Consider the following 15,690-nt stretch of genomic DNA (forward strand, 5'->3'; position numbering starts at 1 on the left):
GTCACTCCTGTGTTGCATCTGGCTGTTCACTCACACTGGGACACAGCTAGTCCCATGCCATGGCATGTGGAGGTTCACAATCTCCGTGTGTAGCTGGGTCTTGGTAGGAGTGTCACCTGGCAGCCATACGTGTCCAGGGCATGTAGCACATACCTGACTCCGTATGTAGCATATGTGTATTGACAGATTAACATGTGCTCAGTACATATAAATTGTTGTTGTAGTGCACTCACTCTTCCTTGTCACTTCCAAATTACTGCAGAGCGCCGCCTCTTCCCCGAGCAATTCCGGACTTGGCTGACATGCGGGAGAATGACTGTATACGCTGCTACCGCTTCCCCCAACCGTTGATTGAGGAGTTGACGGCAAGGCTGGCACCACACCTGCAACCGCTGCACAGGTATCCTACGGCACTGACACCCAAGCTGAAGGTAATGGCAGCCCTACATTTTCTTGCCACGGGTACCTTTCAATATACCATAGCTCATGTTGGTGGCATGTCCCAGAGCATGTTCAGCCGTGTGCTGCATGATTTCTTAGAGGCCATGTTGCTTCACCTGGATGAGTTCATCCATTTCCCAACTCCTGAACAGTTGACTGGGGTCAAGCGTGGATTCTATGCCCTGGAAGGGATGCCCCATGTCATTGGGTCCATAGATGGGACACATGTGGCTTTGGTACCACCACAGGCACAGGAGGTAGCGTACAGGAATCGCAAGCACTACCACTCCATCAATGCCCTTGTGGTGTGTCTGTCCAACATGGTGATTTCACATGTCTGTGCTCGTTTTCCAGGATCAGCACACGATGCCTACATCATGAGGCGTAGCAGGGTGCCTGAAATGATGACGCAGCTGCGCAACGAACGGGCATGTGTTGTTGGTGGGTACACTCTGTCTGTCCTGTATTTTGCGTAGACTTCCAGCACGACCGCTTCTCCTGTCCTACTTATGCCCATGTGGTTTCCATGTAGGGGACGCTGGCTATCCCAACATGCCATGGCTGATCACACCTCTCCGCAACCCCAGCATGCCGGCCCCGCTCCGCTACAACACCGCCCATGGCCGGACAAGGCGAGTGATAGAGAGGACATTTGGCCTCCTGAAGAGCCGATTCAGATGCCTCCACAAGACCGGCGGCGCCCTCCCATATGCCCCGGCGAAGGTCTGCCAAATCTTCATGGTCTGCTGCATGCTGCACAACATGGCAGTTGAGAAAGCTGTGCCACTCATCCTGGATCAAGATGATCAGGACCATCCACCCGTGGAGGACGAAGGGCTTGGCAATGGGGCTAGTGATGTGGAGGATGTGGTTCCACAAGAGGACATTCGGAGTCGGCTCATACGCGACTTCTTTGCTTAGTGGTGAGTACCAGTGTCTGAGTGTGCACGCATTGGTCCCCGTGTGGCATGTGTTGCGATGTGTGTGTCCATCTGCATGTATGCCACGTGAGTCAGAGGTGTGTGTGGATGTGTCACTTGAGTGATGGTGCCAGTGATGAGTGTATTTCCACAGTCATAATTGTGACCTAGCATGTTGTCATCCTTACATGTGTCGAGTACATGCACATGCAAGTGGCTGTGCTTTTTGTGGCTGACTTCTTGTGTGTCTCTCATCCCCAGGTACTTGCGCATGCCGTCTGCTGGTTGCATTGTTGTGGCACTGCTATTCCTCATGGACACGTCATCGTGTGCTGACTCAGCGTTACACGCACGGACAAGTTTGGAAGTCTCCTTAGGGTAAGGGATGCATCAGGGGTGTATTGGGTGTGGCAGTTGTTTACGATGTGTGCACACTGCCCCTGTCGATGTTTGGTTCCTCTGCAGACATGTCGCATCACCATGGGACACATTACATGTAGCTGGGTACACCTGGATAGATGGTCAGACTTGTTGACAGTCATCTGTGATGGGATAGTGGATTGTGATGATGGAATCAATGTGTGTAACACTGCCCTCGGACACATCCGGTTTGCATTGGCTTGACATGGTGTGGGACTTCCACATCAGAGGATCAATGGTGTATGGCAGCCTTTCCGTGAGCAGCAGGGGGTGTTTAGCTGTTACCCGACACTTGTGTGCCAGTTCCATGGCTATCACGCATTTGTGCTGCAGAAGGGGGGTTCCAGTGTTGGACCCACATGTTACTCCACATGACCTGTGTATGTGTACTCCGAGTTGCCTCTGCATTCCCGAATACATGACTAATAAAGGTGTCCCTATGCCTCCAAGGTGCCTCTTCTCAGTCAATGCTGGTGTGTTGCCACGGGACATACGGCATGTCTGGCATGGTTTTCCGTGATAGTGGCTATGTGTCTATGTGTAGAGTAGCAAGATGCAAGCTGTTTGTGTGGGATTAGACTCTGTATTGTGCATGATGTCCATGACTGTGTGGGTATTGTGACATGTGCCATCCCCATGCATCCAACGTTGGCCAGGCCACCATTCTCTGCATCCACCTGAAAGGGCTTGCAGGACATGGTTCTGCCACCTGTCTACACATACCTGGGTGCCCCCCAGGACACTCCACATGATCCCTGACCTCTGCGCATGACTGTCGTTGTACTCAATATGTCTGTCGGCACGGTTGTGCGGCCACCCCCTCAGCTGGTTGGGCCCATCACGGGTGTGTATGGTGCTCCATGTCTGTCTTGCCTAATACATTGTGACCCATGTGTGTCCTGTGCCAAACTCAGGCCCCAGGGTATGGATGGTGGAAGTCATATGAGAACTCAGGCATGGTTAGACTTTACAAGACACATGTAAGGTAATAATGCAAAATGTAGGCATCATCTCTTTATCGTGTAACTTTTTATTTGTGTTGGGGTACGGGGGGGTATGACAAGAGGGGCTTTGCGGGTGTGTGGAATCCAAAGTTCACTGGGGGAGTTGGTGTCCTTGCCATTGGAAATCATCAGAGTCCATGCCACAGTCTTTGTCAACATTGGTCAGACAGTGACCAGCAAGTCCATGTGGCAGAGAATGTCTTTTGCTGATGTGCTGCTGTTGGTCCAGTGGGCCAGGTGCCAGGCCAGGTGTCCTGGGAGATGGTGCTGTTGCGCCGACCCTCACGGTCTTTTCCGTGGACAACCCGCCCTCCTGCGGGAACCCTCAGAAGCAGGCCGTGACGATGTTTGGGATGCTCCATCGGATGTCTCCTCCTCCTCCTGATCCCTCCCTGTGGGTGGTGATGTTCTTGGCCTGGTGGCACAGGGAGGGTTGCCCATGTTGTCGGCCATCCGACGGAGTGTATGGTGAATTCCCGTGAACACCGTCACAAGCTCAGCCTGTCTGTCCTCCATCCGCCCTTGGTGTCGCTGTAGACAGGCATGTTGCTCCGCATGTTGCTGGGCCTGCTGGGTCTTGATCTCCTCGAGGGTCCCCTTCATCTCATTGAGGGTGGACACAACCTGGCCCATGCCCGTGGTGTCCTGCCGGTATGTGTCCAGGATGTTTCTGACATGGGAATATACCGGTTCTGCAGCCAACTGGTCAGGCTCGCGCCTCCGCTGTTCTCCACTCCCACCACCCCTGCCCACTTGCACCTGGCCTGCCCTTGTGGGCACATCGGGTCTCCGGGACCCCTGAGGGGTGGCATTAGCGTTGTCGCCTGCCTCCTCCTGGGTGCTCGGTACACCGTGTCCCTCCTGGAGAGCCTGGCTGCATTGTGGTGGTGGGGCAGGGATCCTGGGTGTCTCCTGGGATGTGGCAGGAGTGGGGGTGGTGGTTGGCCCAGTTGTACCTGACGCAGGTGCTGCAGGTGGTTGGACACCAGAGGGGCCAGGTTGGTCGGGATCGTCCACAGAGTGGTGAGAGTCGTCGCTGCCGGTGGGATCGTCATCCCGCAGAGCCGGGTCCTGTGAGTCTTCCCCCCCAGTGTTGGGGGGTGATCCACGACGTTGACCTGTGTGTGAGAGAGACAATGTTATTTATGTTCCATGCAACATCCATGTTTCATTTGTTTCAAAGTTGGCACATTTCCTCTGGGTATTTGGATATGTCTTGCATTCCACTCACAGTGCACTTGTGCATGGGTATGTCCCTTGGCCACAGCTTTTGAGACTTTACGTATGTGTGACACAGTCTTACTTGCTGCGTCAATTGTGACTGCAGTCAGCAGTGGAGTGAGCAGGTGTGGCGAGCCATGCATTGGCGCCTTCCGTGTTGCACTGTACGTGGGCACATAGACTTGTTCCACACACTTATATAATGCAGGTAGCTGGCGTTGTGCTGGTGCACAGGTTGAGACATGGCCCAGAGTTTTGCCATGGAGAAGAGAGGGGGATTCAGGCACTGGCCACCCTTGTCTACATGCACGCAGTCCACCTGCTGACGAGCAGACATTCCCACACCACCCAAGGCTGAATTGGTCTCCCTGTGTCTCCCTTTCTCACTCCCTCTCTGTCCCCCTCTCCCTCCCTCCCTGTGTCAGCCTCCTCCCTCTGTCCATCTCCCTGTGTCTCCCTCCCTCTCTCTCCCCCTCTCCCTCCCTCTGTGTGTCACCCTCTGTCACCTCAGGCCAGCTTCCTATGCACACACTTTTTGCAGATCTTTGAATGGCCCTTGGCTTGTTCATGTGAGTTTGTTTCTGATCTCCAGGCACCCATTGGGTGTAGTGTCTGTGTCTGCGCTGCTGCTGTGGTGGTGTGTGCTGCCACTCTTTCACAGTGTTGGCTGTTCATTAGCTGCTGTCATGTGCAAAAAGTGCCTTCACCCCCATGTCTTAATGCAAGGCGTCCACCATTTGCTGGCAAGTCTTTCCTGTGTGGGGACACACTGTTTGTCTGGCTGTGACCTAGGCCATATGGGCAGAGGGCATTGTTGTCTGCTTCTGAGTTGCACTATGTGATTTTTAGGGCCCACACTCCCGCCATCCGGCTTACCGTGTTTTGTGTTGGTGTTTTCTGTGGCCTGTGACTTGGCATTGTCCAGCTGGGTGCATGGGGCATGGTGGCGCTAGTGGCATGTGCGTGTTCATGGAGTGTGGTTGAGTCATGCGATAGCTTGGGGTGGTTGCGTGCATGATTGTGAGTTTGGTTGTGGACGACGTTCCCCCCATGTGAGGTGAGTTGTTTGTGTACTCACCCGGCTCTCGGAGTCCTTCTACTCCGTCCACTGCCACCACCGGCAGTATGGCCATCACCCTCTCCTCCCAGGGATGGTATTGTACGCGTCTGCGGGGCGGCCCTTCTCCAGTGATGTTGGCCTGGTTGTGGTCGTCGGTCATTTTGGCTCGGACCCTCCTCCGCAGATCGTACCACTTGGCTTGGCATTCATGCCTGGTCCTTCTGGTGGACGCAACAGCATTCACAGCATCGACAATCGTCTGCCACATGGCTGTTTTTTCGGAAATGCTGGTCTGTCTGACCAATGTTCCAAAGAGGTGTGGCTCGATTCTGAGGATTTCGTCGACAAGGACCTCCAACTCTTGGCTAGTGAACTTTGGATTCTTGTTAGTGGGCATGGTGAGGGGTGTGGGTGTGGATGGTTGTGGGGGGTGTGGGTGTGGATGTTTGTGGGTGTGTGGGTGTGGTTGTGCAGGTGTGTGTGTGAATGTGATGAGGGGGTGTTTGTGAAGGTGGGTGTGTGAAGGTGTGCAAGTGTAAGGTGTAGTAGAGGTTCAAGTATGGTGCTGTGTGTTGTCTGTGGGGTCTGGCAGCAGTGAGTCTGTTGCAAAGGCTCATGGTTTGTGTCTGTGGGCCCTTTTTATTGGTCCATTGGTGGGTGTGGCTGTGTTTGAACTTTGGGTGGGTGTGTTATAAGGAGTGGTTTTGTTTTGGGCCTCTGTTTGGGAGTTTGGCAGTTGCAGGTCAGTGAATGTGTTGTATTTGTGCTTGTTGGACATGTTTTGTGGCTTTGTGCGATTCGAATAGAGTATTCTTGTGTTGTTTTGCTTTGTCCTGGTTGTGTACGTGTGTTTTTAGCGTGTGTACGGTGCGTACATCGGCCATTTTGTTGTACAGTGCTGTCCTTGTCTCTGGCTTGGTACGACTCGTAGATGCGCGATGTTGGGTGAAGGTGCTGGTGTTGGGGCCTGGGGTGCGCTCCGTACTTAGACTGGTGGGGTGTGTGTTCACTCCATACATACACGGCTGGGGGTACGGTCTGTACATACACTGTTGGGGTGGGGGTACGCTCCATACATACGCGGGTGAGGGTACGGGTCGTACATACACGGTTGGGGTGGGGGTACGGGCCGTACATACACTGTTGGGGTGGGGGTATGCTCCATACATACATGGGTGAGGGTACGGGTCGTACATACACGGTTGGGGTGGGGGTACGCTCCATACATACGGGGTGGGGGTACGGTTCGTACGTACACTGTAGGCATGAGGGGTACGCTCCATGCATACGGGGTGGGGGTACGGTTCGTACGTACACTGTTGGCATGGGGGGTATGCTCCATCCATACGGGGTGGTGGTACGGTTCGTACGTACACTGTTGGCATGGGGGGTACGCTCCATGCATACGGGGTGGGGGTACGGTTCGTACGTACACTGTTGGTATGGGGGTACGCTCCATGCATACGGGGTGGGGGTACGGTTCGTACGTACACTGTTGCCATGGGGGTACGCTCCATGCATACGGGGTGGTGGTACGGTTCGTACGTACACTGTTGGCATGGGGGGTACGCTCCATGCATACGGGGGTGGGGGTACGGTCCGTACGTACACTGTTGGGATGGGGGTGCGCTCCATGCATACGGGGGTGGGGGTACGGTCCGTACGTACACTGTTGGGATGGGGGGTACGCTCCATGCATACGGGGTGGTGGTACGGTTCGTACGTACACTGTTGGCATGGGGGGTACGCTCCATGCATACGGGGGTGGGGGTACGGTCCGTACGTACACTGTTGGGATGGGGGTGCGCTCCATGCATACGGGGGTGGGGGTACGGTCCGTACGTACACTGTTGGGATGGGGGGTGCGCTCCATGCATACGTGGGTGGGGGTACGGTCCGTACGTACACTGTTGCGATGGGGGGTACGCTCCATGCATACGGGGGTGGGGGTACGGTCCGTACGTACACTGTTGGGATGGGGGGTGCGCTCCATGCATACGGGGGTGGGGGTACGGTCCGTACGTACACTGTTGGGATGGGGGGTGCGCTCCATGCATACGGGGGTGGGGGTATGGTTCGTACATACACTGTTGGGGTGGGGGTACGCTCCATACATACGCGGGTGAGGGTACGGGCCGTACATACACGGTTGGGGTGGGGGTACGCTCCATACATACATGGGTGGGGGTACGTCTCGTACATACACGGGTGTACATACACGGGTGTACATTCACGGGTGGGGGTACGTCTCGTACATACACGGGTGTACATACACGGGTGGGGGTTCGACTCGTACGTACACGGGTGTACATACACGGGTGGGGAATCGACTCATACATAGGAGGGCTGGGTGGAGTGTTGGGCGCGTATGCGGGCACATGTCTCCATGGTTGCTATGGGAGTTTGGTGCGGACGGTGTTTTTTCCATCCGGTTGTAACATCGGACGCACGGGATGGATCGTACTTGCGCGGTCGGACTTCACTTTTCACATTTGTACGGTAAATCGTCCGAGGATGTGTCGGACACATTTTCCGACCCGAGGACGTGTGGGGAATAATTCCCAATGCGATTCGTATGGACTTTTTCCCATGCGATTCGTACTTGGCAGTTTGTACGGCACTTGTACGATTCGTACGGTAAAAAGACCGGATACGAGTCGTACGGGGAATGTTTTTACAGGATCCTAATCGGCACCCGAATCTTCAAATTGCAAAGTCCTCTGCTGAAATTCAATCGCCTCTATGCACCAATCTCCCACAGCACTTTGAAGAGCTGGTGCACTGCATATTTAATAATCCAGATGCTGCAGGAGTGGTACACCTTTTTAAAACAATTGGGTCGGAGTTTGTCACTATATTCCAGACTATCTTCAGAGTAATTCCATCCTTCATTCACTCATTGGTTTCGAATCTGTTTGAAGGTATTTCACTGGTCCTCTTTCTGGTTATCAGGATCCTGGTTCTAGTTTTACTGCTCCACAAGGAATGTTCCGCCACTCAGGCAAGTGAGAATGGATCTGCCCCACTTGCTGTTATGCCGTGTTGGCATTATGCAGTATTTTGGCACACCCATGCTTGAGGAACTGAACAAGAACTGGTCTCTGTTCTTTCGACCTGTACAATTAGATTGTATTCAGCCTTTGTTCTGCTGTCTGCTCTGCACGTCAGAGTGTACAATGAATTTGTGCCTGGAAAAACAATTGGGCCAATCTCCGGACATGCAATTGCTGATGGGTCCATTGAGAATACACCTGCAAAGATGCCCTGTGTGATTGGCATTGCTACAAAATGCATATTATGAGCCTTCAAGAGATGCATCAGTACTTGGAGGTGTGTATGCTGACTCAACTTCTGATACGCTACTGGCTGACACACCCTCAGCGGCTGCCACAGAGGATTTCTTGGTAGGTCTGGACGTGGCGTCCTTATATACAAACATACCACAGATGGAAACACTAAGGGTGGTTGAAGATATCTTGTATACTTTGGACTGGGAATATAGCATGCCCAGACCTTTCATTCTACATTTGGCAGAAATTGCCTTGACCAGAAACTTTTTTGAATTTCAGGGGACTTACTACCTCCAGATCCATGGGACCTCCATGGGGAGTGTTTTTGCTACTAGCGCAGCTGGCTTGTACATGTCTGCCTTTGAGGACCAGTACATCTACACCCATGGAGGTCCTTGGTTCAATCACATTAAGGTCTGGAGGCAGTTTATTGACGACGTCCTTCTGATATGGAAGGGTGACAGGGATTCTCTGGACAATTTTCTGACGTGGTTGAATAGTAGGAATCCCTTATTTCTCTTCACGTCCACTATCTCGAAGGACAGTCTCCCATTTTTGGATTTGACTATTTTTTGTGAAAGCAGCTGCCTACATACAAGAATGTTTCATTAGCCCACAGACAGAAACAGTTTATTGTCACTCAAAAGATTCCACCCTAAATCCCTAATGGAAAACCTTCCTGGTGGTCAATTTTTGCGACTTCGGCGAAATTGTTTAAGTCGCACAGACTTCAAGTTGGAAGCTGAAACCCTTGAAAATAAACTTCTGCAAAGGGACTACCCCTCAAGAGTAGTGCGAAGGGCAAAGAAAAGAGCGCCCAACTGCCACGCGAGGCGCTTCTTGAGTCTAATGAAAAAACATCCACTGAGAGAACAGTCTGTGTGACTACATTCAACACAGCCTCAAATGACATTCAAAAAATCATTTTGAGAAACTGAAGAATTTTAAATTCTAAGGGACTTGCCTTTGAGAAGCCCCTGTTTTCATTTAAGAGGAGCCAGAATATCAAAGCTATTCTGGTTCACACAAGACCTAGAACAACCAGAAACAGGCAAGAGGAAACAGGTGGTGAGAATCAGAGATGGTTTCTTCCCCCAGTCTCAGGGCACACAAGATGTGGGATGTGCGATGTTTGTCATCTAACAGCAAATCCAAAAAGTATAGACTTAGGGCTGCCCCACCCTTGGGAACAAAGGAGTCACACAAACTGTAATTCCTCCTACGTAATTTACTTGTTGAAATGCCCCTGTGATCTACTATACCTTGGTATGACTACCAGACGGGTAAAGATAAGGGTCATGGAGCATAGGTCGACCTTCAGATGTCAACGGACAACAAGTAGATTGACTAATCATTTTAAAGAGAAGAAGCACTCGGCTGAGGACTTCTTCTGGACTGTGATAGACAAACCGAACATCAACTTGAGCAGCGGTAATCCAGAAAGAGCACGTGAACAGAAATAAATTTATAGATCTCAGAGTTCCATCAGGGGATTAAATGATGATATCCCCTGGAATAGCCTCTATAATCCTTGAGCCGCATTGGATAGCATTTCTGCATAACACGGTGTAGTACTAGGGGTGGGCGGAATTTGCGAAATTCACTTTCGCAAACATATCGTGAAAATGTTGAAAATCTCCGCTAACACGCTGGAAATATCGCGAAGACGCAGAAGTTTTTTTCCCGCCTGTTCGCGGTATTTTTTGCGTGATCGCGGCTCGCCAACTTACCCATGCGGTTGCTCACGGGCGCGGCCATCTTGTTTTCACTTGTCCTGCCCGCTCGCGTTCGATATGACATGCCCGCGTCCTCACGCTCTTGCTCGCGGTGGAGAATGACGTGTTCGAGATCTCAATCTTCTCATACTCTCGCGGTGCATGATCGTGAGAAGAAAGACGTGATCAAACGACAAATGATGTGATCACGCGACAAATTACGTTAATGCGGGCGCGAACTGTCACGAGACAGCACAAATGGCTACCAACAATCCAACATCTCGTGGAGAACGCGACCGGATCGGGAAAACTTGTCGGCGAACGCGGGGATTCAGGTAAGGCGATCGCGCGCACGCGAGAATGTATGTTTTTACAGCGCGAGCAAGAAAAAAATTACTGGTAAAATGCGGATTGCGGAAATTTTGACATTTTCGCGCTTTCTGCAGAACGCAAAAATGCCAAATTATCGCAATTTCCGCGAGCGGAACGGAATTTTGGCTCAGGCCTATGTAGTTCTCCCTTGGGATCATCAGAGATACTAGATTGTATAGTATGGAATATCATTGTTTTTTTCTATCCTCTTTTCCTCTGATTCGGGCCTCTACTAATAAGATAAAAAAGACTTCCAACCTACTAGTGCGATAGATAGAAGACCATATTACACTCTGATTACATCTAGGGCCCTTTGTGGAGACAGTTCAATTTTTCCCTGATTGGGTCTTTCTGGGTTCTAACTCATCTCTAGTTGTTCTAGTTCTGTGTATGGTTTACCCACTACATGCCTAGTATTTATTAGTCTAGTTACTCCCTTTAGTCCATACTACCCCGATTTAGTTGTGTGGCAGAATGAGGCATCTGAAACCAATTTAGTTAGTCTGGCTCCTTTCTCATAAAAAAATGATGTGCCCGACTGTTGGGGAGGTGTTGCAATATATATTTGAGTTCCAATATATTCAAATAATTAACGAATATAAAAAACAGAGAAATATTATCTCAATATATACATTTAATTTTTTTTTGACTAGGCAGAATGTAGTGGTAGTGATGGGGACTCGAACCGGGGTCCTTCAGTTTAATACCCGAGAAGGAGCGCTCAAGTTTCTCTGAGCGCTCTAGTGTTTCTTTGAGACGCCTGTGTTGTTAGTGGATCACGAGGGATGACGCACCGTGAGGGGCATGGCCTGGACTCCCTCAAAAGTATCGAGAGAACGCCATTGCAGTACCCTACACGGCGGAGCAGGAGAGATGAAATACGGTGGCAAACAGTTGACCTTGAAAGCAGTAAGCGGGACGCAGGGGGCATTTGGAGGTGCTGCGCAGTTGGTTGTCAGACCATAACTGAATTTCGCTAATGGTGGGGCGCTTGACATGGGTCCTTAGCCTCTCACACAGATGGGGGTTTTAGTCTCACTGGCATCTTGAGATCAGCAGGATATCTCCATTTATTGAGAAAGTTTGGTAGCACTCCACCCTAGAATGAGACGACTAAGAGTGTCGGAAGACTCGGGGCTGTGCTCCGTAATACAGATGACCCTTGTTCCTAATCTATATCTAACAAGGAGGTTTCTCTTTGAGTGAGAGATAGGGCGCACTTGAACAGGGCGAGAGTACACAAACCTAAATTCATCTGATGTGTAAGAGGTCGCTAGGCTCTTCATAATAAAAGTCCTACTATTGTGCAACATATTTTCATATTTTTTTAATGACTATTTTTCTATCACATTCTTTTTCTTTACAGAGAGTGCGTGCGGGCAGCTGTTCTCACTCCCCCGCCATTTCGAGTTTACGAATTTAATAAACTCGGTAAGTTTGGCGCAGTGAGCGGTGCCGGGTATACTTGTGGTGTTCTGAGCAATGTTTAGTAGGTTAATGCAAATAACCACACCTCCTGATTTGAAAACTTTTTGAATGGAGTGTATTGGCCGGTAGCTACAACTGCTATAGGGCATTAGGATTGGAAGCAACCACCCTAATCCTTTTTTGAGGGGAGGTGTGAGTATGCTTCAGTGGAGATTTTGTATGTGTGTTTGGGCATGATTCACCATATCAATGACATTTATTGTTACACATAGTGGGATTGAGTACATCTCACTATTAAATTTATGTTTATTATTATGTTTTTAATCGTTATAGGTTCCTCTCGAAAGGCGAGGGACTCCACTTAAGATGATATTTTCCTTTTTTCCTCTAAATTTTGAGGAGGAAGATTCTGCACCTACGGATTTTAGTGGTGAGAAGTCCTGAGGAAAGCCGGTTATTATTTAGTGCTGGCTGAAACATGTCGACATTTATGCAGAGTGGGGGGTTTGGAACCTCATTATAAGCTCTCCAACCTGCCACCCACGTTTTTGTTTTGAAAATTTTGGATGGGGCACCTAATATTTAAATTGTAATAAGGATCTCCCGGTACCATGTTTTATATCACTTACTATCACTTGTTCTGCACTGCTAGCTCACCTATGGTTCCACTTCACACTGTGTGTTGTATTGTCTTCCCTTCCCTATTGCTCCACCTCCAGCGTTTGGCTGGTGCGGAGGTGTGTGAGCAGCCCTATGATGAAGCAGTTTTATAAAATTGGTGCATTTCCACACACTTATTCATCTCCACGTAGCTTTTTAATCCCTCTTCTTTTAGTAATATTTAATTATTGAGCGGGAGGTCGAAGAGGGTTTATCCTCTCACCCCTCTGTACTTTGTGTGTTTTGGGTGCAACATGACCATGTTTGTTCTTTGGAACTTGTGGCTGGGGTGTCAACAAAGACATAGGGGCCGATTACGATCCTGGAAAATCCCGGTACAAACCGTAGGTCGGAGCTTTTTCTCCGTCCGACTCGTACCGGGTTGTAAAACTTTACAAACATGCAATTACGATTCGTACGGAAACACCATTTCCGTACGAATCGGAAAAAAGACCAACCGACAGAAAAATACATACAAATGTGATCCGGGACACCGCGGACGTGACGTCCGGACGGAGTTAGGCATGTTTTTACGTACCAGCAATTACGATTCGCACCGACTGCAGTCCGGATGGGAAAATTTTTACGGCACCTAAAAAGTGCCGGAAAAGCTAAGTACGCAGCGATGCGAGCTGATTAGGGGGCCCGGTACGCGCCGTACACCCCCCCGCCCCCGTATGCACGGAGCGTACCCCCATACCCCCCAGCCCCCCGTATGTACGGAGCGTACCCCCGTACCCCCCAGCCCCCTGTATGTACGGAGCGTACCCCCACCCCCGTATGTACGGTGCAGACCCCCAGCGCTACGCGCTGGGGGTCCGTACCGTACATACGGGGGTGGGGGTATGCTCTGTACATACGGGGGGCTGGGGGGTACGCTCCGTACATACGGGGGGCTGGGGGGTACGGGGGTACGCTCTGTACATACAGGGGGCTGGGGGGTACGCTCCGTACATACGGGGCTGGGGGGTATGGGGGTACGATCCGTACATACGGGGGGCTGGGGGGTACGCTCCGTACATACGGGGGGCTGGGGGGTATGGGGGTACGCTCCGTACATACGGGGGGCTGGGGGGTACGCTCCGTACATACGGGGGGCGGGGGGGGGTACGGCGCGTACCGGGCACTTGTTTGGACATCTCCATGGTTGCTATGGGAGTTCGCTCCGGACGGTCTTTTTTCCATACAGTTGTACAATCGGACGGATGGGACGGATCGTACTTGCGCATTTGGACTTCAGTTTTCCCATTTGTACGTAAAAATGTCCGGGGACGTGTCGGAGACTTTTCCAGACCCGAGGACGTGTGGGGGAATTTTCCCAATGCGATTTGTATGGACTTTTTCCCATACGAATCGTACTTGGCAGTTTGTACGGCGCTTTTACCATTTGTACGGAAAAAAGTCCAGATTCAATTCGGTTGGGGAAATTTTTTCCAGGATCCTAATCGGCACCATAGTCTTTGGATGCTGGGAATTGCATTCTCCCCGCTGACTCTCAGAACTTCTGAACATCCTTACAGTTCAGATTTTTTAATTCGACAACTTGCGGGTTGTGGTGTTTGTAGTGGTAAAGGGTGGGAAGTAAATTAATGATAGTTAAATAATAATTAATTTGAATTAATATTAATTATGTAATTAATAATTAGTTATGTAAATTGTGCAATTACGTTTTTTTAAAGTTATATTTTAGGTGCGGGTTGTGGGGCTTGTAGGAAGGGAAGTAAATTAATTATAATTAATTAATAATTAATATGAATGAATATTAATTATTTATTTTATAATTACTTATGTAAATTGTGTGATTAATTAATTTTTTAAGTTACATTTTAGGTACATTGTTGGTTTTGTAGGGGCAAAGGGAGGGAAGTTAATTACTTATAGTTCATTAATAATTATTTTTTTAATTAATATTAATTATGTAATTGAAAATAATGTAAACTTTGTAATTAATATTTTTTTGTTATATTTCAGGTGCTTCTTGAGTTTGTAGGGGTTAAGGGTGGGAACTTAATTATGTATAATTAATTAATGACTATATAATTATTAATTATTTAATTGATAATTAACTGCGTAAATTGCGTAATTATTATATTTTGTAAGATGTATTTTGAGTGTGGGTTGTGTTTTTAGGGGTACAAAGTGGGAAGTTAATTAAGAAATAATTTACTGATAACTAGTTTTTAATTTATTATTAATTATGTCATTGATTATTATGTAAACAGTGAAGTTATCATAATTGATAAGTTACATTTTAGGTGTGGGTTGTTTAGTTTGTAGAGGAATGTGGGAGTTAATAACCTAATTAATTCCTAATTAGTTATTAATTTTAAATGAAATTTTTAATTTATTAATTTATTGATACTTTTCTAAAATATTTAATGTTTACATTTGTTTATATTATATGTTAGGTGTGTTTTGTTGTGTTTGCAGAATAATAGGGTGGGAAGTTATTTAAGTAGTAATACATTTAAATTATTTATTAATTTATTAAAAACTGTTTTATTTATTACTTGATATATGAATTATGTAATACATTTTTATATCAATTACATTTGTTGGCTGTAATATATGTGGGGATATAATGTGACATTTTAATTACATTAATAATTGTCGGTTTAATTGATAATAATTAATAACAATTATAATAATTATGTAATTTTTTTATATGTGTCACAATTTAGACATATAATTTTTATATTTAGAATTTTATACTTTTAGTTATTTAATAGAGTTGTTTAAATATGGTATTTGTTTGAATGGGACTAATCTTTCTCCAGTTTTGCACAGACTGGAGTGAGAATAGTAAATTTTATCCGTTTGTGGTCTAATGTTTTCCCTACTCTTGCACAGACTGGAGTGGGAATTGTAAATTGTACCCCTCTGGAGTCCAACGCTTTCCGTACTGTTCCATAGACTGAAGTGGAAATAGAAAATTTTACCCCTCCAGTATCCAACGCTTTCCCTGCTGTTGTACTGAATGAAGTGAGAATAGTAAATCTTACCCCTCCTGAGTCCAACGCTTCCCCTACTTTTGCACTGATTGGAGTGGGAGTAGTACATTTTACCTCTCCTTTGTCCAAAACTTTCCTACTGTTGTACCAATTGGAGTGGGACTAATAAGTTGTACCCCTTCTGATTCCAACGCTTTCCCTGCTGTTG

At 48.4% G+C, this 15,690-nt stretch overlaps 1 protein-coding gene across 1 annotated transcript in view; it reads left to right on the plus strand.

The window, feature by feature from the left end:
* The first annotated feature begins 11,228 nt into the window (after positions 1-11,228).
* LOC146868755 (uncharacterized) overlaps positions 11,229-15,690 on the plus strand; it is a 32,143-nt gene continuing 27,681 nt past the window's right edge. Inside the window, exons 1-2 of the mRNA XM_085624158.1 lie at positions 11,229-11,352; positions 11,810-11,874. Of these exons, the coding sequence (XP_085480284.1) occupies positions 11,229-11,352; positions 11,810-11,874 (189 nt within the window). The remainder of the gene's footprint in view (positions 11,353-11,809; positions 11,875-15,690) is intronic.

This window comes from Triturus cristatus, chromosome 1_2 (genome assembly GCF_964204655.1).
Source record: "Triturus cristatus chromosome 1_2, aTriCri1.1, whole genome shotgun sequence".
NCBI classification, from domain to species: Eukaryota; Metazoa; Chordata; class Amphibia; order Caudata; family Salamandridae; genus Triturus; species Triturus cristatus.